The following is a 22,284-nucleotide window of genomic DNA, read 5'->3' as shown; positions in this document are numbered from 1 at the left end:
GGCTGCTCGTGGTTCGGGTGCCCGAGAGCTGGGGGTGGCGGCTGGAACCCGGTTTTTGCTGCTGCGGCTCTTCCTCCCCCCGCCCCGCCCGGGGCTTTGTGCTTCGAGATCGGGTTCCAGTTTGTGAAAATCGGCCTCCAGGCCCGTGTTCACAGAGGTTGACTGAACCCTTCGGATGGGCAGGTACGAGCCCTGCCCAGAACGGAGAAAAGCCAAACCCCAACACTTGAAATTGTGAATTGCTGCCAGGGGAGAAAAAAGAAAAAAAAAAAAAAAAAATAAAAAAAGGAGTTTTCCTTGTGGAGCTGCCAGGCCAGGCAGCTGCTCCTCCTCCCCCCCCGCTGCCTGCACCCACCCGGCCCTTCCCCCCCCCCCAGCCCCAGGTGCCCGAAGCAAATTTGGTGCAACTGAGTCAAGTTCAAGGCTGCCTCAACTGCAAATTGAGGGCAGTAGCTTAGGCCAGACTCTGTCCCCTGAGCCTCGGGGTGGCGAGGGCATCAACCCTGCTCCCGAGCAAGGCAAGTGCAACCAGCTGCTCCTCGGTTTGAAGAAGTGGAGGATTTCATGAGTATTTGTTTTGCCAGAAGGGAGGAAAGGTGAAAAAGCCTGGGGGGAGCGTGTTGTCCTCCCTGTGCCCATGAACCTGGCTGGCCCCGGCTGCCTCGGGCAGTTTTCCTGCGAGCCCCATGGACACAGGGATGAAGGAAGTGGTTAAATCCTGCTCTTTCAGGTTTGTTTTGTTTTTTTTTTTTTTTTTTTTTCTGCATTTGAAGTTCAGGGCAGTTTTTAATTTTTTTTTAAATAGAAAAACATACTTTATTGCTTTTTAACAATGAAAAGATTCTTTACAACATGTCACGGTTGAAGACTGCTTTTGTTTCTCTTAAATTCCCATCGTGGCTCTAAGAGTGGACCAAGCTTTATTTCCACCCTCGCTCCCGCCCGGTTCCCTGGAACCTGGGTGAAGCGTTTTCTGCTGGAAACCCGTCAGGGCGGGCGAGCCGGCACAGGGCAGGAACTGCAGCTTGGCCCCAGCTCAGGCAGGTGAGGCCTCGGCCACCGGCCCTTCCCGCGGCACCGGGGGAGGGACCGTCCCCCCGGGGATGGGGTAGAAGCAAAGCTCAGCGCCAGGTTTGGGGGTCACCCCCCCCCCCCCCCCCCCGAGCCGTCCAGGTCACGGTTCTGCTCCCCGTCCGTCTGCCGCTGTAATTGTCAAGTGAACAGGAGAACTCGAAGCCTCCGTCCTCGGCTTCGTAACGGTCACTCTTAAACAACCACCTCTCGAGAAGAACCTTCACCCTCACAAGGGGCGAGTTGGCCGCGGGCCTGGGGGTGAGGGGCTCAGAGCAGCCGCCCCCGGCACTCGACAGCCCCGCAGCAGCACAGCAGCTCTTTGCCTTCCACGCTGCCCACTTCGTAGTTGTAATCCCACGTCAGCTCTGTGCCGGCTCGTATCCTCCTGAGAAGTTTTGGTTTTTTTTTAAAAAAAAAAAAAAAAAAAAGAAGAATAAAAAACCTGCACGGGCTGGGAGAAAAGGCCATTCCCAGCAGGAGGATGAGCTGGACCCCTCGCTAGCAGAGAGCGCCGCCGACGTCCGACCTCGCTGGCCGGGGCGGCGCGGTCCAGCTTCCCCCGGGGCAAGGGTGAAGCAGCCAGCGGCGCTGCCCCGGGCTGCGCGGCGAGCAAAGGGACAAAGTTCCCCGCTGAATCACTCCCGTGGGGCTTCACAGAGGAGCGGCCGCGCTGGCAGTGCCCGAGAGGCAGGCGGCAGGGATTCACCGCCGCCCGGGGGTTCGGGGCTCGAAGGAGCTGGGCAGCCGCCCGCTCCGCGCTTAAATCCCTTTTGGGAAGGTCTAAAGCTGCTGCGAATCGCACCAGAAGCTCCAGCCTGGAAGAGAGCTCCTCGCCCAGCTCAGCTCCGGGCTTCTCCCCGCTCGGGCTGGCATGAAACGGGGGACGGTGGCGACGGGGAGGAGGAGGCACCCAGCCCGCACGGGTCACGCAGCCCCGGCCCTTCCCCGAGCGCCCCGCGACTCACTTGCTGGCGAAGAAGGCGACCCAGGGGAAGCGGAGGTCGTGCGTGTCCACAAAAACGTTCTGCACGAAGAGGTTGGGACTGCAGCTGTGCTGTGAAGGGAGCGGAGACCAAGGCAGTGAGCGAGCTCCCGCGGGGCGAGGGATGCCAACCAGCCGGCGGCAAGCACCGGCCTTCGTGCAGCGGCAGCGCTCCCGCCGCAACAGGACGCGCTCCCTCCCGCCGCCCGCCCCACCGGGGACGCGCCCGGACCCCCGCGCTCGCAAAGGCACCGGGCGCTGGAAGGGCTGACGCCACCGTCCCGCTCAGCCCGTGTCACGGGGCCGGAGCAGCTGCCCCGTTTCACCGGGCTGGGGCGGCTCACCCTCCCAGTCCTGGCTCTTTTCCCCCTTTTTTACTGTTATTTATCTCACCCTGGGGAGGACGGGGCCCACTGGTGGGACAGGTCACCCCAAATCCGTCCCTTCCCGGTGACTCACGTTGAGGTACCGGCCCAGGTTCCCCTCCAGCTTGGCGTCGATGATGTAACAGGACTCCTCTCCGTCGTAGAACTGGCGGGTGGTCCGGCGCACGGGCGCGCTCTCGCCCTTGTCGGCCGCGGCCAGGTTGGTGGATTTGATGGCGATCCCGTGAGTGGATTTCAGGGCGAAGCCGCGGGTGGATTTCACCGCCACCTGCCTCTTCACAGGACCTGCCCCAAGAGAGGAGCCAACACCGCCCTGGTCTCTCTCCACCTTCCCCAAGAGGAGCCCCACAGCAGCGCTGCCGCCCCGAGACCCTCTCCTCTTCCCACAGGGGTGATAAATCCCTTAGAGATGCAGCTCAGATCCAAAATGCCACCCTGGGATGGCTCCTGGGAATCCCCACCACCCAGCGGAGCCTGGAGACCCACCACCGTAAGCCCCACAGCTGTTTTGCCCTTTTTTTTTTAGGAGCCATCCACAAATACTCAATACTTGAGGGCCGGGGTTTCTCAGACAGCGCCTGGGGAGGCTTCAGGCCCCGCTCAGCAGCGCCTGGAGCAGGATCCACCCTGCTCACAGCTGCTCCGTCCTCAGGAGCCCTTCCTGGTGGTTTCTGGCCAGAGTTTCTCACCTGGACCTTCCGCTCACGGCCCCTGTTCCTCCCCCAGCAGCCGTCCTCACCTGACCCAGACGAGGGGTTTTTCTTGTCGTCCCCTTCCTCCTCCTCGGAGCCCGAGGAAATGGTCTGGATGTCGTCGCTGTCGTTGGTGGTGCCCTGGGCCTGCCCCGCCGCCGCCTGCCCGGTCTCCCCCTCGCTGTCCGTGCTGCTTGACAGCGTCAGCACGTCCTGCGGAGAGGCAGCACCGGCTGCTGAGCGCGGCCCGGGGCCCAGCATCGCTCCACCGCTCGCCCTTTCCCCCCCAGCAGTATTTTGCCCTTTTGGCAGAGGCTCTCCGCGCTTTAGGAAACCCTTCGGAAGCGGGACGCTGCCGCGGTCAGAGCTGGAAGGGGGACACAGGCCCCAGCTCGCAGGCCAGTGGGGTTTTGGGGGGGGTGGTGGGGGGGTGGTTACTCCTGCAGCACCCAGACTGCCAGAGACTCCCGAGCCTGCACCATCAGGTGCTCCGGGTTTTGCAAGGCGGGGAGGAGACCCCAAAAAACAAAGACCGTCCCCCGGGATGGCTTCTGAGAGCCGGCTGTGCCGAGCGACGGGTCGCTGGTGTGCTGGGTTTGTGACCCGCTGGGACACGCGGCCCATCCGTCCTTTTTTGGGGCTTTCAGAACCATGAAAGACCCCCCCCAAGTCTGAAGGAAACCAACTGCCTCCCCCAGGAAATCACAACTACGAACCACCAGCCCTGCGCTGGTGCTCAAGGGGGGACCGAAAGCGGCACAACCCAAAGTCAGGGTCAAGGTCTTCAGCAAACCGGCGTGGAGCCGAGGCAGAGCCCGGCCCCCCCCTCCCAGCCCGGGGGTCACCGCTTACGTCCGTGGGGGGCTGCAGGGCCAGGGAATGCCGTCGGCTCTGCAGCAGGGCGGTCTTGCTCGTGGGCCTGCGGATCCCCTCCAGCTTGGGAGGGCTGGGGTTGTAGCCGTACATCCGCCCCAAGTCGCTGAGCCTGGGGGCGAGGACAAGAGCGGGTCAGGCTGGCAGGCGCCGGGAGAGCGGCCGGGGCCAGGGGAGCTGCCAGCGGGGCGAGCCTGCCCCCTCCAAGCCCACAAATCGCCAGCGCACGCTGGGGCGCGGCCCAAACCCTCCCGACCTCGCCGTTTGCTCCGGCAGCGACGTCCTTAAGAGTTAAGGGGCAGCCCTGGAGCTGCAGCAGTTCGCTCAGGGCGGTATTCGGAAATAAAAAAAAAAAGGCAGGGAAATACAACTGGAGGAACCTTACCCAGGAATTTTGGTTACATCTTCAGTTTCCTGCAGAGGGGACAAGTACAGAAGATTAAACTCTCTCCCTTCTGGAGGACCCTTCAGCCCCTCTGCGGGCACGCTGCCCGGCCCGCCCCACCGCTCAGCCTGACGCCCAGTCCCGGGGTGCTCCACAAGGTCCAAGTTATGACCAGGGGTCTCCCCGGGCTCCGCAGCCCACCCAGTGGGTCTCCTGGGTGGGTGGACAGAGCCCACCTCCACCCCCCCCGGTGTCCCCAGCCCCGGCTGAACACCCTCCCCAGCAGCCCGGGTACCCAGGCAGGCGCTGGCTGGGCGACTTCTTTGTAGCCTCTCGGGCCAAAGCTTCCCCCAGGATGGGGACAGACCCCTCCCGGCCCCCCCCCCCCAGCAGGAAAAGGCCGAGGGGACGCCGAGCAGCACCCCAGCACCCCCAGTCGTGTTGGATGAGTAGAGAAGCCTCTGGAGCAAGAGCGCAGCTGAGGTGCAGCTCTGGGGCTCCGTCTCCTCGCCCGTGCCCCAAGGTGGGGGGCAATACTCATCTCCCGCCCCCACAGCCCCCCCCCTGCCCCCCCCCCTTACATCTTTCTTCGATGCCTTTGGCTCTCCGTCCAGGTCGCCCGGGGCAGAGGCACAGGCTTTCTCTCTCTCCCCAGGGAGCTCCCCTTTGCCGGCCTTGGCTTCGCTGCCTTCGCTCATCTTGAAGGAGGAGGCGCTGTCATTGTCCTGGAAGCCGTCGGACATGCTGTTGGAGCTCAGCCACGAGGCCACTTTGTTCTTGGAGGTCTCCTCCGACACCGGCAGCTTACAGGGGGCGCCCGCCGCCGTCTCCTCGTGGCTGATTTGCCGGGTGAGCCCCGAGTCCTTGGAGGCCGTCTCCGAGAGCCCGTTCTCCTTCTGGCCCCGGGTCTGCCGTCGCGTGGCATAGCTGCGCCACACCGAGCTGGTGCTGAAGTCCTCGTCCTTGCAGAAGTTGTCGTCGGAGCTGTCCTCGTTGGACTCCTCCTGCTCCTCAGTGCCTGTGTTCTCCTCCTCTTCATCCTTCATGTCCACCCCGCTGCTGTCGGAAGAGCATTTTGCGTCGCTCTCGTAGCCCTCCTTGAAGTTCTCCACGCTCTCGATGTGATCCAGGTTTGCAAAATATTCGTCGCCCATCTCTAGCCCCTCTTTGTCGGCAAAGTCATCCGTGAGGATTTTCCCTGCGGGTGGGGAGTAGAAAAACGAAGTAGTGAGTTTTCCAGGGATGACATTCCTACCCCATGGGTTTTACCCTCCCCAGAGGCTCACCGAGGAGCAAACAGGCCTGACACCACCTTATTCTAAAGCCGGGCCAGGAAAGGACAACTCGAGGTAACGAGAATCTGAAGCACGCGGCCGATCTAAAGCGGGCCCTCGCTAACGTCCGGGCTCCCAGCAGGGAACTCCAACAGGGCGACTGCTTTCCCTCTGAAGGGCTGGAGGCGAGGGCGCGGCGCAGAGGCAACACCAAGGGCAAGAAACCAGAGCGCCAGAAGGCAGGCCAGGCCTGTGGTTAGTTTCGTTTCGGCGCTAACGCAACCATCCTGCGCAACTTCTGCATTTCACTGGCTTGTGCCGATGTCCCCGCGGCCGGCCCGACGTCAACAGGAAGCTGGGAGGTGTCGATTCACCCGCAGCGACGGCTCTGGGGGTGCGAGCGCTTCGCTCGACGCCGCGGCCCCACGGGCTGGCTCCTGCAGCACCTCGCCTCAGAGCTGGGCACGGGAGGGTTTTCCCTTTCCCGTCCCCCCGATAAGCGCAGGAAGAGCTTCACCCCCTCTCTGCTGGGTTTTGCGATAAACAAAACCGAGATCTCAGGCCTGACACAAGCTTGACACAACCAGCTCTTTCCAAATCCTTCTCCCTCCCCTCCTTAACCAAAACAAAGCAGATTCACGTCTGAATACACGTGACCGCTGGGAAGAGCGCTGGCTCAACAGAGGCTTTTCATTCCAAGCACCTATTTCAGAGCTGAGAGGATTCTACCTGCTGGCTCAGGGGGGTGGGATCCTACCTGCATAGATGCAGACAAAAGAGCCTTTAGCAATATCATCGAGGCAGCGAATGCCCCAGCCTTTGTTCTGCGTCTTGAATAACTGCAGGCGGACTTGGAGCCCGTGTTGGACCAAGCGATTGGTGCACATGTTGACGTTGCACTTGCACCTCTTGTTACACTCGTAAACTCTGGAAGAAAGGAGAAGAGTGACACCTCCCTCGACAAAGCCGTCTCCCACGGCGTGCTGGCGTACCAGTGTTGGTGCAAAGGGACTCGCAGCAGCGAGCTGAAGCTCAGCAGACGTGGGAGAGCGGAGCTGCAGAGCGGGACCGGGCCACACGTCCGCACTCAAATCAAGAACGGAGGCAGGTCCTCAGTAGCTGCACTCAGCTGCGGGCAGTATTGCCTCTGGGCTGCTATTCGGGGGGGGGGGGGGGGGGAAGGAGAAGAGGCAGCTCTGCTCACCCTGTCGGGAGGCATTCTTCCAGCCTTTTGTGCTGGTATCCTGAGTTGGGGTTGATCTGCCCGCCCGGGGTGCAGCCCGTCGCTTGGACTGTCAGCTGGTGACAAGCACATTTCGATCTAGAGAGACACACAGAAAAAGCCACCCCGTGGCCCGGAGGTTGGTCGGTTTTACAGACAGGCAAAGAAATCACGGTCTTCCCGCCCGCGCGTACGCGGAGACGGGCACAGGGGGCTTGACCTGGGGGGGCCAGCCTGCAGCCGACCAGAGCTGCGTGGGCTTAAAGGCCAGAGCAGGCCCGGCTGGGGAGGGCACCAGGGCAGGGAGCACAGCCCGGGTGCTGCCCCCCCCCCCCCCCCCAGGCCCCACGACACACGAGGAGTCACCTACTTGTCCCTGCAGCCGTCTTTGCAGTCGCAGCCCACGAGGAACTCCCAGCTGGTGTTGATGTAAACCCCCTTGCCGGGGATGCGCTCTTTGCTGTAGGCCACCTGCGGCGGCGGGGTGTTGTCGATCTCGTTGACGCAGGACAGCGGCACGTCCTCCCTGCCCTTGGTAATGTCCGTGATGTAGTAGTAGGGTTTGTAGGGCTGGAACTTGCGATCCACCAGCACGTACGGGTCCAGGCAGAACATCTCCAGGAAGAGGAAGTCGCAGTCCGTCTCGAAAAGGTAGCGCTCGATCTCCGGCATGGCTCGCAGGCACAGCCCGCACGGCGTCTTGTAGAGGACGTGGAAGCCCATCTTGCGGTTGACCCGCCGGCGGGCCGTCATCCGTCGGAAGTCGTAGAGCAGCGGGATGAGCAGGGGGTTCTTGCTGCGGTAGTGGTCGTTGCGGATGGGGCGGACGCGGGACAGGCAGGTGTAGCTGCAGACGTGCGGCAGGTAGAAGAGCTTCTCCAGCGGGGCTCGGTACGAGGGCTCGTTGGGCACGCGGTCCATCATGCCGTGGAAGGCGTGGGCCGGGCCGCTGCCCGCCTGGCCACCGGGGAGCCTGCCGCAGCGAAAGGGACACACTCGGCTAAGGGAAGGAGCGGGGCGCTCCCCGATTTCGGGCACCGGATTCCTGCCGAGGCAGCTGCTAGTTAGTTACACACCGGGGCCCGCCGCTGGCTCGGCTGCTTAGTCCAGGGAGACGCAAAGCTCGGCGTCCCCCAGGAGCAAGGCTGGGTGGGCCCCAAAGGGAGCGTCACCCGCAGCAGAGGACACCAAGAACCACCCCAAATCGGAGCTAGGGAAGCAAAAAACAAGCACGAGCTGGTTGTGGTCTCCGAACACGTGGATCAACGGCTTCTGTGCTGTGGATCGGCTGCCGCAAAGCCACCGCTGCCGAAAAGCCACCTGCGGATTTATAGGAAGAGCGGCTTCCCCCCGACCCTAGAAAGCTCATAGAAACGGGAGTCCTCTAAAAATAAGCGGGCTTTGGCCAGGGCCCACTGAGGTAAGTGCTGGTCGGAGCTGATAAGAGACGCTCCAGGCTCAAGCCAACAACAACAGTTGTCCGGGAGGGAGAACGAGGTAAGAGGAAGACAAATGCTCAGGACCAGACAAGGTGGAAGATAAAGGTGTCGGCCCACCAAATAAACCTGTGCTGAACCAAACAAACCCACACCGGCATCCCAAACCCTCCCAGGGACGCGGGGAGCTGTAACAAGGGCAAGGAAGCTTTGCTCACCGATGCTGCTGGGCCGCGCCGGTCCTTCCCGCCGGAGGTGTATCGCTCAGGACAGGAGAAGGCGGCGACGACTGCCCAGAGCCCACGGAGCCAGGACGGAAGGAAGTGCTTTTCTTGGCCACCTGCTTTCTCGACTGGGCCAGCTGGCTGTCGAAGCACCTGCACGAGGGAAGAAGGGAGGCGATCTGCAAGATGCACACGCTCGCACAACCGCCCGGATTTAGATCAGACAGGGGCAGTCAGAGGAACTCTCCCCGCACGGGAGTCAGTAACAGTGCTGAATCCAAGCAAAACCGAGCAGGTTTTTCCTAACCAGTGTGAAAACCAGCCCGTCCCTGACTACTTGTGCTACGGCGATGCCGCAGCAACCCCGACCAAACGCCAGAACGCAGCGAGGTTTAAAAGTAACTCCTGACATGGTGCTATGTATTTGGAAGTGAGGCACGAGGGTGAGAGGGAGCGTAACGAGGATGTCCAAGGCCTTGGTTTCAGGAAGCCGGACAAACCAGTACATGAAGAAAGCCCTGCAATAGCAGAAACAGGAGCTGACAGAGGCTCAGTCAGCGCAACAGTACTGAGCAGTGGGAGGAACAAGAAATACAGAGGGCTCTTTTGTCTGCACCGAGGAACAAGATAAGAGCGTGCACAGGAATGTAATAATATCGCTGACGAAAGGGGTGCGAGGGGCTCCCAAACACCCCTGCAGCCCGATGAACAACATCGGGAAGGCGGGAGGCACCTGGAAGACAGTGGCCCTCACACCCTGGGAAAACAACAGCGGAGGTTTCCAATCCATTTATATGGATTAAACAGAAAAACACCCCAAACCAGCCACTGGTTTTCCCACAAGTGGCAGAACATAGTTACGTTATCAGGGCAGAAAGGGAGGAGACAGTGAGAACAGGAGGGGGCGACTGCTTCTGCAAACATCTGCCTTAACAGCAAGGTATTAACATACATTTAAAAATTCAGGAGCAAGAGAAAAAAAAAAAGCTTCCATCAACGGGCTTTAAACAGTCAGAAATGGCTGGCAGCAGCTCCCCGGCACTGCAGAAAAACTGGAAAGCGAGACTGGGGAGGGAAGAGAACCAGGGCTTCCTCAGAGCCAAGAAACCGTTCTCCCAGTGCTAATAATCTAAACCCAGTGTGTTTTTAACCCAACAGCATCCCCTCGGGACAGCAGGGCCATGGGTACAGCACGCTGCCTTCAGTCCGTGTTGAAAACCAGTTGTCTTTAAGCAGTTCACTACTGAACGCCAGGGCAGGGAAAGGCCTGCAGTGTCTGCTTGTACTAGGTCTGAAACAAGATCCTAAAGTCAAAGCCTCTGTGAGGAGAGAGAAAAAAAAAAAAAAAATGAATGTGTTTCTTGTAACCACTGCAAGGACTATTCAATGGAAAAGGGGAGATTCAGCAGCCAGCGGGACTGCAGGCTGGCTGACTGCTGCAGTCCAGCTTCATCATCTTCACTGCACAGCCTTCCTACACCCCGGGAGCTGAGGGTGCCCCGGTGTTAGGGCAGCAGCCCAGCTCTTCCTCTCTCCACCGGCGGGGCCCTGGGCTGGCAGCAGAGGAGCCCACGCTGCACTGCTCACGCTGGAGCAGCTCTCCTTCGGCATCGGCCTCTCCTCTCAGTTATGCAAGAGATGAGGAACAAGGCTATTACGGCTTCGACTCTCAAGTCTTGGTGAGAGTGGCATAGGAGGAGCGTTTCCAAGTTACCCCTCACATCCAGGGGCAGAAGGGCTCATACTGCACTGGTACTTGGAAAGGAACCCCTCCTGAGACCGGAGGCTGGGGGCAGGCGGGGTTTCTTAGGTGCTGCTACACCCAGAGAGCATCTGGCGAATAAAGCTTGACTTGCTACACAGGTCCCTTACAGCTGGGACATCCCCCTTCTCCCTTTTGCCCATGCAGCAAGGCGCAGTCACAGCGGAGGACATGCTGGCAGGGGGCCAGGAGTCCGTAAATTCGGACGGGAAATCCACAGCGGTGGCAAAAATGAACGGGGACAGCACCTCTCTCCCCTAGAACGTTATTAAAGTCCCAGAGCTCATGCTCAGGTGCCCTGGTGCTCTACAACACGCTGCCTTCATCACAAGGCCGAGCTGCTCCTTCGTCCAGGCCTCCTTCGGCACTAGCCTGCACCTCCGAGAACGTCCCGCTTGGGCCCCTGGCAGCAGGAGGACCGTGGGCGACTTGGCCGTGGCTTAGCTTTGTCAGGTTTGGTCCGTGCCCACCGAGACCGACCACTGATCCCGAGTTCTCAGTGCCTCGTAAGTCATTGAGGTCTGCGAGCAGGTCAGTCCAAGTGGAGGGATACAAGGCAGCCGGGGGCCAGCGCCTGGATCATGACACGAGGGAGCAATTCAGATTTTCAGAAGAGAAGGAGCAAATGTTCTAACTTGGAAACACAGCAAGCGTGAAGCTTCAGCCCTGAGTAAGAACGTGGCATTTGGCTCAGGGGGTGCTGGGCTGTCAGCTCCCCCACCCCCAATTACTCATCCAGGAGCCTTTATCTACACTCTCCCCCAGAAGCATGACTACGAGTGACTTGTGTAACCAGGAAACAAGCCTCGTCAGGGAGGAAACCTGCACCTGAGGATCCCTCTACACAGAAAGGGTGGTGCCTGAAAGAGCTGGGCACTGGAGACCAAACGCAAAGGACGGAGTGGTGGAAGCAGAGACCCCACTCAGGTACTTACTCCATCTCAGCAGGCTGCGGAGAAACGGACCGTGCGGCCAGCGAGGCTGCCTGCATTTGCTCTAAAGGTTTGTACTGGGTACCAGCTCCCGTTAAATCTTGGGTATATTGTACTACAGGCCCTTTGCTCCTGACAGCACCTAGTGGGGAAGCGGAAAAAGCAGAGTATCAACGGGGAAAGTCTCTACTGTCAACCAAAGTCTGGGGCGCTAGCCACAAAATATTGCTTCAGTCCCCAGAGGCAACCAAAACAGAGGCACCAGGTCACTGGCTGAGCTCCCGAGTCACAGCCTCTCACCCCAAAGAGACCCTGGCCACGTTACACAACTGCAGTCTGGCTTTGCGGCATCTTTTGTGCCAGGAGGAAAAGCCCACTGTAAATCTTAAATCGCCAGGAGTTCTGCCAAAAAAACCCCACCAAAACCAAACAAAAACCAAAACAACCCACCCGCCCCCGCCAACTCACAATGCGCTCATTCAAATTCCAGGATACAAATCAAAGAAAAAGATGCCACATACCAACATTGGGACGCGTCCTTGCTTGTCCACTTTGCTTCTTTTCTTGGGTGGAGGCTGTGGAAGTTTTCATGCTGAACATGGGCTCGAGGCGTGTGGAACCCCGGTAAATCCACTCACAGCGTTTGTCATCCTGCAGCAAGGAGAAGGCAACACTCACAGCACCTACAGCGAGAGCTTCAGAGGTACAGAACAGGCCAGGGAGACAGCAGCACGCTTTTACGGGGAGCAGAATCGAATGGAAAGGAGGCAAAGCATTGAGCTGAAGGCTCTTGAAAGACCGTGCAGCCAAGAGAGGACAGGGGCAGTAATTCCTCGGATCTGGGGGACACCGAGTACAAACCAAACCAATGCCAAGACCCCAACCCACAAATGCAGTTCTGCTCTCGGGCCGATGACTGGCTAACGAGGCGCTGCTGGAGAAACCAGACTCCCCTGGGAGACAACGCCTCAGCGCAAACCGAATCTGCTCTAGGACAGGGAGGTTGAATTTGCACGTGTACAACGTCCTCCCCAGCCCCGGTGGCTCTGCAGTGGTCTAGACAGAGAGCATGCCTGCTCCCTTTCTGCAGTTTGTAGAATTCGAGCAAGCAGAATACTGCTCAGCTTCTCAAACCAGCACTTGTATTTGGACAGAAGACATCGCTAGGTGTTTCTATCAGGAAAGGGACCAGGACAGAATACCTGCAGGTGGCGAATTTTGTGTCTTATCTACCACTTTGAAGTTTCACATGCAAAAGGCTTTAGAAGGCTTTTGCAGCTTTTGTCATGCAAAAGAAAGTCTCACCTTCCCATCAATGCACCGTAGAAATCGGTGGTCTACCTACTAAGCAAAATACCTGCTTGCTCCAGGACCTTCTCTGACATCAGCAAGGCCTTGATCGGCCCAACAGCCCCCAGACTCACATTTAAGCCCACCTTCACCCTCCAACGGGAGGAGGGAAATTGCCCTACCAGGAAAAGGATTTTGACCAGACTGCCATCCACTTCTTCCACTCTGGATTTCCACCAGGTCCCTTCCCACTCCGTTTTGATCAGTTGGCCATTCTTCAGCAGCACCATGGGACGGTTGGGGTAGGCCGTGATGTACTCCTCAATGAAATCGCGACAGGAAACATCCTCTATGTCTTCCCAGGTCTTTTGCACTGTTCAGAAAGGGATGGATGGGAGAAAGGGAAGAGGAGGACAGACTTTTACAAAGAGAATCTTGAATTCTTTTTTTAAAGAGATCCCAGATGGATTTTTACGTAAGAACAATGAAGCAGCAATCCCGAGTGGCTGGATTTTTGGTGGAAGGGCATCCAGCCGTATTAACGGACCCAGAGTGCAAGGAGTCACAGCACACACACACTGCCAGTAATAAACTGGCATTTCCTCCAGGTTCACCTGCAAAGCAAACGTCTGCAGGCACAGTGCTGGAGGGAACGTGCCATCTGGCCCCCGTCTTTTCAGCCAGGCTCTTTCACATACCCAAAGGCTCTCCACACTACCGCAGCGTTAGGACGCAGGAGGGGCAGAGATCACTCACGTGGCCTGCAGATCGGGTACAGCTCCCACTCCTTGACGTATGAAGCATAGCCATCATCAAAGAAGATCAGGAACCTGGAGAACAGCAGCATTGGAGGTGGGAATTAGAAATGCAGCTGAATAAAATGCAGCCTCACATCACATGATGGAAGTGAAGCCCCCCCTCCTGCTCCTCCTGCCCATCCTAAAGGCCCTCAAATCAGACACGGTGGGTGAGGACAGAAGGACGTGATCACTTCTGCCAGGAGATCCTGAGCTTTGCAGTACCACCACCTCCCTCGGTTCCCCGAACAGCTCTCCCCCAGCCCCGAGCAAGCCCTGTGCTCCCAAAGGCGGGAGAGGGGCTGCCCAAAGGGCTCCCAGCAGCGCAGCACAGCGCAGCCAGCCCCCCTGCCCGCGGCTCCAGGTTCCCTCCGTGCCTCCGCCGCAGGAGGTGAAGGAAAAGACAGTGTAATCGCTCCTACTCTCTGCAAGAAAAGATGTCTTTGGAGCTCCACCTGCAGACAGGAGACGAGCATGAGAGTCCCCAGTGCCTGTGGGGGACGGGGAGCTGGGAGGGGGATACCCACAAGGCTGGATACGGCACCCGCTTAGCGCGAGCGCCTCTGAATAGTAACTTCAGGATAGGGAGGCTGCATTAGGAGAGCTCAGCGTTACAAGCCAGCCTAGCCAGGAGGAGTAAATTTGCAACAGGAGTAATAAATGCAGTCCATTTTCAGTTATTAAACGCGTCTCAGATAGAACTTGACACGATTAGGCATTTACGGCAGATCCCCATTTGAAACAAAGAGGGTGATTCTATCCTTTATGAATCTTCACAGAAAGACCACAAGCCTAAACCGCAGCAGCAAAGCAGCCCTGCCCCTTATTTATACACGACTGAAAAGGCTGCTTGAGACCTGCTGCTGCTTCTCCTTAAGTGCTTTGGCAACGCTGCTGGCACTAAACACTTCTAGGGCTCATCTTTCCTAACGCTGTGTTTTATGCCTTGAGCAGTGCAGACTTCCATTTGTGTGATAATTTGAATGAATTACCAGATATAATTTCTGACTCAGGGACGTGAGTAATAGAATGGAAGCTCCACTCAGAACTTTCAGAGATAAGACAGACTGAAGAAACAACATTCAGAACTACGTCCCCAGAAAGGGCAGAAAAGAGTTTAGCTCCCACAACAGCAAACATCCAAATTTTCTATTTTCTTTTTTTCCTAAAAAGAGAGAGCAGGTTACACGACTGCGGAGGAGAATTAATACCTGTCTTTATTCTTTACGTTTGGGGTTTCAGCCACAATGCCAGCATACAGCCAAACCTGATTCCCATCTTTGTACTTTGCCACGACCCTGCTGCCAACGTAGTGTTTCTCAGGCGAGGGGTGATAGTCGTAAGCGATGTGATTGCCAGAAAGCAAACTCTTCCCTTTATTATCAAATTTCACTTTGTACTTCTTTGCAGCACCTGAAAGACATTTCAACGCGGCAAGGTAAATAAAACCCAAGTGATTTCACACAAGAAGTCCAGCACCCTATCCCGTTCTGATTCACGTTCAGAACTCATTTGAAAGCCTTTCAGAAATTGATTTAGAAGGTAAAATATTATAGCGGAGATGTGCTGCTCTCCCACTCATTCCAGGAGGCACTAGGTGCTCCGACATGGGAGGGGACCTGCTCCGAGCCTGACTGAGCTCACCCACCCGAAGCCTAGTGACAGCCACACGCCCCGTGTCACCGCACCGAGCACGGACGTACCGACCGTCTGGATTGCAATCAGAGTTCCTTTGTGCCACGTTTTGGTTCTCTTCTTGCCCAGGATCCTCATGCCAACGTTCAGATCACCATCATTGCTGAGATCACTCCCAGCCGCTGCAGGGCCAGCGGGCTGGACAGCACCAGGAGTTTCCTGAGGGGTTTGTGCATCTACCCAAGGAACAACAACAGGAGGTAAGTTAGAAATTGCCCAAAGACGTCTGTCGGACCGGAGACAGGAAGCGTCCCTGCTTTCCCTCACCTCAGTCAGCCTAAGAGTCTCGCTTTCACTGGATGGAATAAGCAGCAAGTAAGCTTTTAAACATCATTAAAAAGCTTTCACATTATGGAAACTGCAGCACTTGTATTTGCTTTCGAAAGGGGCTTAAGGAAAAACAGGAATTTGGAATCAACATATCTTACTGAGTCTCTCCAGCAAGGACACTGAATAGTTCTTTTCTTTTTCAGAGAGAAAACCATCAGGAGTAAGAGGCAGAAGGGAGCAGGGTAGGGGCGCACACGGGTGCCAGCACACATCTGTCAGCACCAGGAAGCTCTCGCACACTGACCTTTTAGACTATCCTGGGCATTTGTTTTCTTATTCACAGCATCCATAAATTTCTGAACATCCTGGGCAGATCTTCTCATTGCAGCCATGGCTTCCCGCAGCTGAAGGGAAGGAAAGAGAAAGAAAATATGAAGAACCTTTCCTTTTTTGCAACAAATACACAAATGCACCAAATTACACAAATACAAGAAATGCTGTTCTAAGCATTCCAGCAACCCCCCCTTCAGAAATACACTACAGTCAGGTCTTTTCCAACTCACCAGAGTCTGATCCTTTACGATTCTGGGACTATTGCCTGTGTTTAAAGAGGAAAAAGTGGTTTAATACATTTTGGGGAATAAAAAAATCCATCCTAGTTAAGTTACCAAACGAAGAGGGAACAGAGAAAGCCTTCTCTGTCCCTGTCAAGAAATCCACTCAAGCAAGGCTTCTACTAAGCCACCGTTTCCACACACAGGACGTGCTGCACAGGCAGCTGCCCCACAGGGACAGCATTCCATGGGGACGACAAGGCAGGTGGGAAAAGGGAGAAGTCCCAGTTTGGGACTCCAGGAAGCATGGAACAGTGAGGGGCCTTGCAGACCACGCGAGCGGTGATGTTCTTCATGAGCTAACGGCATTTTCTCCTGCTTACAGCCCGGCCCGGCTTACAGCCAACTTCACGATATCCTTATTCCAATCCCTCCTACTCCCACGCTTCAGGACACACTCAGATCCCCGACCCTCCCCTCGGTACCATGCAGCACAGCGAGATACTGAACTGTGCCTCCAGCCTGAACCGATACTCATGACATCATCGTCGTCCTCATCCGGGATCTCAATCACTTCCATGGGCTTGGCAGCCAAGTCCTCGTCCTCGGAGCTGCTCTCCCGGTACTGCAGGCCCAGCTTGGAGTACAGGTCCTTCACCAGTATCTCGCATTTATCAATGGCTCTGGGGAAAAAAACAGAAGGGCAGAGATGGGAGAAGACAAGGTGAGCCCAGCTGTGCATCCCACAATACTGCAGAAATAAAGAGAAACCGACCGCTGGGGAGCTGCTAATTAAATACAACCATGATGAGGCGAGGGAAGAGTATTCACATGAAGGACTTAACACCACAGAGAAATAATTTTAATTATCCCTCAATAACCACACGCAAACGAACTGATGCAGAGTCACAGGGTCAGTCTACCCTGAAGGGAAAGGGGCAGGACTCAGGACATGGGACCCTGCCAGCCCATCTCGCCCTCCTCTGCTCTCAGCCCCAACTCTGACACGCGGCTGCGATTCCGAGCGTGCCCACCTTGAAGCGTCGTCAAAGAGCCGGTCAACGCGAGCCACCTCTTCTTCCTTCTGCTTCACGCACTTCTCCAGCTCCTCCAGCTGCTGCTTCCTCTGCTTCACACACTCAAACTTCTCCAGCTCTTTGTCGATGATATCCTGGAGCTCCTCCATGGAGATTCCCAGCTCCTCCATCACTTCTTGCTGCAGCTCTTTGATCTCCTGGGAATCCATTTCTGCTGCACCTGACACCACAAACTGGGTAGAAAAGGCCGGTGAAACCTCTGAGACATGGCGCTCACAAGAGCGTAAGCTCCGTTTTTTGAAAGCTAGTCAGGAACAAAATGCTCTATATGTGGTTAAGATAAGATCACAAGGAGCCCAAAACAAGCAAGGTGCAAGCACACTGCGGAGCCAGAGGACGACCAGGGATTGCTGCCGTCTCCTCCGATCCCTCCACAGACCCTCCAAATGCCGGAGCCTCACGCCTCGCCCCCTCAGCACCCTCTCCTCTCCAACGGTCCCCAACCTGCTGCCTGTCCTGGGAGCAGCACCAGGCAGACGCCTCTCCCGACCCAACCCACCAGTGGCCCAGGGGAGCTCCTGTCTGTCCCTGCCCGCGGGGATCACGGACCATTTTACACCGCCCAGCCCCAAGGACGGCCCCAGCAGTTTCCTCTGCCCGGCTCCACGGCCCCGGCGGCTCCGCTCGAGCCGGGCCTGGTGAAAATTCCAAGCAGCCTCCACCATCTCCGAGCCCGCGGCGCTCGACAGCACCTTCCCGCGGGGTTCCTCACCTCTCACCTCACCCTGCCTGTGCGTGAGCAGCCCCTCGCCCCCCCCCCCCCCCGCCACAACCCCCCCACCCTCCCCCAGCCCTACAGATGCAAAGGGAGCCCACGGCCCCCCCCAACCGCACCTGCACCCCCCCCCAAACGCACCCTATCACCCAAACAGCCCTGTCAGCACCCCCCCCAGTGCCACCACAGCCCCCGCTGCAGCGCCCATCAACCCCCCACCCTCCGCTCCCCCCATGCCTAGCGCCCTTACGCTCCCTCTTACGCCCCGCAGTTTATATCTAATTACATATAGAAACGTATAATTTCCTTATATTTGCACGTTGCCATCAACCCCTTGGCCCGTAGCAGTCCCTGCCCCAAAGGCCACCCCACGCCTCACACCCGGGGAGCTCCTCATGCTCTCTTCTCAGCCCAAGCGCCCCCCCCCAAGTCCTCACCCCACCTCCCCCCCGCCCCACAGCCCCCTCCTCGCCCTCAGTCCCTCCCCACACCCCCCCGCCCGCCTCCCCCTGCCCCACACGCCCATCTGACCCCGGCGCTGCCACAAAGTCCCCCAACACCTCCCACCCCACAATCCCACACCCCCCTCCCCAACCCCCCTGCCCCCCAGACACCCCCCTCAATTCCCCTGTGCCCCATAGCCCCCACACACACCCCCTCCCCAATCACCCTGCACCCCACAGGCCCCCCGCACCCCCTCCCCAACTCCGACCCCCCTGACCCCATAAGCCCCCTCCCGAACCCCCCTGCCCCACAGCCGCCCCCCAGCCCGCCCCGGGCCGGGCCAGCCGCACTCACCGGAACCCCGGGGGTCGCCGCGATTCCGGCTGTCGGGGAGAAGGAGAAAAAGAGGGGGAAGGGGGGGGGAAAGCGGGTGTCGTTCCAAACCGGAAGCCGCTCGACGACACTTCCGAGAACCGCAGCCCGAGGAGCCCGACCCACCCCTGCCGCACTGCGCATGCGCGAGAGCGCCCCTTCCCGGCAGCCCGCGGGGGGGGCTGGCCAAGGCGCCTGCGCGGGGGGGGGCGGAGCCAGAGGCGCTTAAAGGGGCAGCGCCCTGGGAAAGGCTCGATGCTGCCACCTAAAGGAAGGTGGCTGGGGGGCCGGGGGGGGGCTCTGAGGGGCCGGGTTAACCCTGAGGGGCCGGGGAGGGTGCTGGGATGCCCCGGGAGGGTGGGTGGGCACTGGGGTTACTGGTGGCTCTGAGGTGATGGGGCCAGGGTGGGCCCCGGGGGAGCAAAGGGGGGAGCTCTGAGGGGCCGAGGGGGAGGACACTGAGGGGTGCTGGGGAGCTCTGGGGGCGCTGGGGGACAGTGGGGAACTCTGAGGGTGCTGGGGGTCAGTGGGGAGCTCTGAGGGTGCTGGGGGTCAGTGGGGAACTCTGAGGGTGCTGGGGGTCGATGTGGGATCTGATGGGGAGCTCTGAGAGGATCTGGGGGGCCCTGGAGGATGATGGGGAGAGATCTAGGGGTGCTGGGGGGGGTGATGGAGAGCTCTGGGGGGCAATGGCAAATTCTGAGGGGTGGTAAGGAGCTCTAGGGGTGCTGGGGAGTGATGGGGAGCTCTGAGAGTGCTGGGGGTCAATGGGGGGAGCTGATGGGGAGCACTGAGGGGTCTCAAGGGGCACTGGAGGGTGCTGGGGGGGGCAGGGTGCTGGGGAGCCCTGGGAGTGCTGGGGGGCAGTGGGGAGCTCTGAGGGTGCTGGGGGTCAGTGGGGAGCTCTGAGGGTGCTGGGGGGCGGTGGGGAACTCTGAGGGTGCTGGGGGTCGGTGGGGAGCTCAGGGTGCTGGGGGTCGGTGGGGAGCTCTGAGGGTGCTGGGGGGCGGTGGGGAACTCTGAGGGTGCTGGGGGGCGGTGGGGAACTCTGAGGGTGCTGGGGGGCAGTGAGGAGCTCTGAGGGTGCTGGGGGGCGGTGGAGAACTCTGAGGGTGCTGGGGGTTAGTGGGGAGCTCTGAGGGTGCTGGGGGGCAGTGGGGAGCTCTGAGGGTGCTGGGGGTCGGTGGGGAGCTCTGAGGATGCTGGGGGTCGATGTGGGATCTGATGGGGAGCTCTGAGAGGATTTGGGGGGCCCTGGAGGATGATGGGGAGAGATCTAGGGGTGCTGGGGGGTGATGGAGAGCTCTGGGGGGCAATGGCAAATTCTGAGGGGTGGTAAGGAGCTCTAGGGGTGCTGGGGAGTGATGGGGAGCTCTGAGAGTGCTGGGGGTCAATGGGGGGAGCTAATGGGGAGCACTGAGGGTGCTGAGGGTCAATGGGGGGAGCTGATGGGGAGCTCTGAGGGGTCTCAAGGGGCACTGGAGGGTGATGGGGGAGTACTGAGGGTGCTGGGGTATGATGGGCGGCTCTGAGGGTGCTGGGGGGGGCAGGGTGCTGGGGAGCCCTGGGAGTGCTGGGGGGCAGTGGGGAGCTCTGAGGGTGCTGGGGGTCGGTGGGGAACTCTGAGGGTGCTGGGGGGCAGTTGGGAGCTCTGAGGGTGCTGGGGGGCAGTGGGGAGCTCTGAGGGTGCTGGGGGGCGGTGGGGAACTCTGAGGGTGCTGGGGGTCGGTGGGCAACTCTGAGGGTGCTGGGGGTCAGTGGGGAGCTCTGAGGGTGCTGGGGGTCGATGTGGGATCTGATGGGGAGCTCTGAGAGGATCTGGGGGGCCCTGGAGGATGATGGGGAGAGATCTAGGGGTGCTGGGGAGTGATGGGGAGCTCTGAGAGTGCTGGGGGTCAATGGGGGGAGCTGATGGGGAGGTCTGAGGGGTCTCAAGGGGCCCTGGAGGGTGATGGGGGAGCACTAGGGGTGCTGGGGTATGATGGGCGGCTCTGAGGGTGCTGGGGGGGGCAGGGTGCTGGGGAGCCCTGGGAGTGCTGGGGGGCAGTGGGGAGCTCTGAGGGTGCTGGGGGTCGGTGGGGAACTCTGAGGGTGCTGGGGGGCAGTGGGGAGCTCTGAGGGTGCTGGGGGTCGGTGGGGAGCTCTGAGGGTGCTGGGGGGCGGTGGGGAACTCTGAGGGTGCTGGGGGGCAGTGAGGAGCTCTGAGGGTGCTGGGGGGCAGTGGGGAGCTCTGAGGGTGCTGGGGGGCGGTGGGGAACTCTGAGGGTGCTGGGGGTCAGTGGGGAACTCTGAGGGTGCTGGGTGTCAATGTGGGATATGATAGGGAGCTCTGAGAGGATTTGGGGGGCCCTGGAGGATGATGGGGAGAGATCTAGGGGTGCTGGGGGGGGTGATGGAGAGCTCTGGGGGGCAATGACAAATTCTGAGGGGTGGTAAGGAGCTCTAGGGGTGCTGGGGAGTGATGGGGAGCTCTGAGAGTGCTGGGGGTCAATGGGGGGAGCTGATGGGGAGCACTGAGGGTGCTGAGGGTCAATGGGGGGAGCTGATGGGGAGGTCTGAGGGGTCTCAAGGGGCCCTGGAGGGTGATGGGGGAGCTCTGAGGGTGCTGGGGTATGATGGGCGGCTCTGAGGGTGCTGGGAGGGCAGGGTGCTGGGGAGCCCTGGGAGTGCTGGGGGGCAGTGGGGAGCTCTGAGGGTGCTGGGGGTCAGTGGGGAGCTCTGAGGGTGCTGGGGGGTGGTGGGGAACTCTGAGGGTGCTGGGGGTTGGTGGGGAGCTCTGAGGGTGCTGGGGGTCAGTGGGGAGCTCTGAGGGTGCTGGGGGGCAGTGGGGAGCTCTGAGGGTGCTGGGGGTCGGTGGGGAGCTCTGAGGGTGCTGGGGGGCAGTGGGGAGCTCTGAGGGTGATGGGTGGCTCTGAGGGTGATGAGGGCCTTGAGGGAGTGATGGGGAGCTCTGAGGGGTCTTGGGGGGCCCTGGAGGGTGATGGGGAGCTCTAAGGGTGCTGGGGTATGATGGGTGGCTCCAAGGGTGCTGGGGGGCAGTGGGTGGCTCTGAGGGTGCTGGGGCCTCCACGGTGCTGGAGGGCCCTGGGGTGCCCTGGAGCACCCAGTGCTGAGGGGGCTGTGCTGGGGGGCCGTGGTCCCAGGGGGGTGCAGGGGTTCCTGGGGGCCAGCTCGCCCCGGCTCAGTTGATCTGCTCCTCTTCCCAGGTGGAGGTCGGGACGGCGCTGTAGGGATCCACGATGAGCTTGGCGCACCGCACCATCATGGCCAGGAGGAAGAGGCACATGAGGACCACGAAGGCCACGGCAAAGCCCTTGTCCAGGTCGACGGCCGGCGGTGCCGTGGCGTTCTCCATGCGGGCGGCCCTCAGGTGCGCGGCCCCACGTGCCCGCCTGCCGCCGGCATCCCTGTGGGGCAGAGGCGGGTGGGATTCACGGGGGCCGAGCGGGTCGCAGTGCAGGGGAAGTACCCGGGACGGGTGTCAAAGGCAGCCCAAAATTTCCTCGAGACCCCCTCTGCTCCTCGTCACGGCTGCCGGTTGTGGTTTGGGGGACACCCAGTGTCTTCCCATCCTTCTCCCAGGCGCCCTCACCACAGGGATCATTGTCGTCTCACCCTGCCGCCCCTTCCAGCTTCCCTTCCCCGCCCTTCCCTCATTTCCCAGGAAAAAGCAGGTTAAAATATCCCTATTAAATTGTTTGGTTTTGTTTGTTTGTTTTTTTTTTTTCCCACAGGACCCCTCACTCCCAGCTGCATTAGGTGCAACGAGCTTGGCTGACCTCCGGCAAGACAGACACTGGCTGGGATG

General features: G+C 59.5%; 1 protein-coding gene and 1 long non-coding RNA gene across 3 annotated transcripts; one reads left to right on the top strand and one right to left on the bottom strand.

Annotated features, from left to right (window-relative positions):
* Positions 1-1,305: 1,305 nt before the first annotated feature.
* LOC104359169 (SET domain bifurcated histone lysine methyltransferase 1) lies at positions 1,306-18,705 on the bottom strand. Of its 2 annotated transcripts, XM_042784664.1 has the most exons (22): positions 18,459-18,705; positions 16,883-17,118; positions 16,359-16,531; positions 15,858-15,892; positions 15,599-15,698; positions 15,033-15,200; positions 14,541-14,742; positions 13,289-13,362; positions 12,715-12,905; positions 11,764-11,893; positions 11,246-11,384; positions 8,543-8,701; positions 7,259-7,861; positions 6,871-6,987; positions 6,424-6,593; positions 4,974-5,590; positions 4,393-4,421; positions 3,987-4,119; positions 3,182-3,347; positions 2,516-2,727; positions 2,040-2,128; positions 1,306-1,459 (listed from the first exon to the last, which is right to left on the bottom strand). In XM_042784664.1, the coding sequence occupies exons 1-22, from the start codon at positions 18,618-18,620 to the stop codon at positions 1,342-1,344; spliced, it is 4,023 nt and encodes a 1,340-aa protein (XP_042640598.1). In that variant the 5' UTR covers positions 18,621-18,705; the 3' UTR covers positions 1,306-1,341. The 2 variants fall into 2 exon arrangements, with proteins under 2 accessions (XP_042640598.1, XP_042640597.1); XM_042784663.1 differs by lacking the exons at positions 1,306-1,459; positions 2,040-2,128; positions 2,516-2,727; ... (6 more) ...; positions 7,259-7,861; positions 8,543-8,701 and adding an exon at positions 8,717-10,884.
* LOC122152490 lies at positions 18,661-22,271 on the top strand. Its single transcript, XR_006164608.1, has 3 exons — positions 18,661-18,751; positions 21,683-21,846; positions 22,211-22,271. It is a non-coding gene; the product is annotated as an uncharacterized LOC122152490 (long non-coding RNA).
* Positions 22,272-22,284: the final 13 nt, after the last annotated feature.

Source organism: Tyto alba, unplaced genomic scaffold, assembly GCF_018691265.1.
Source record: "Tyto alba isolate M040663 unplaced genomic scaffold, T.alba_DEE_v4.0 Super-Scaffold_8, whole genome shotgun sequence".
Classification (NCBI taxonomy): domain Eukaryota; kingdom Metazoa; phylum Chordata; class Aves; order Strigiformes; family Tytonidae; genus Tyto; species Tyto alba.
Note: the sequence above shows the minus strand (reverse complement) of the source record. Positions and strands in the feature narration are given on the sequence as shown.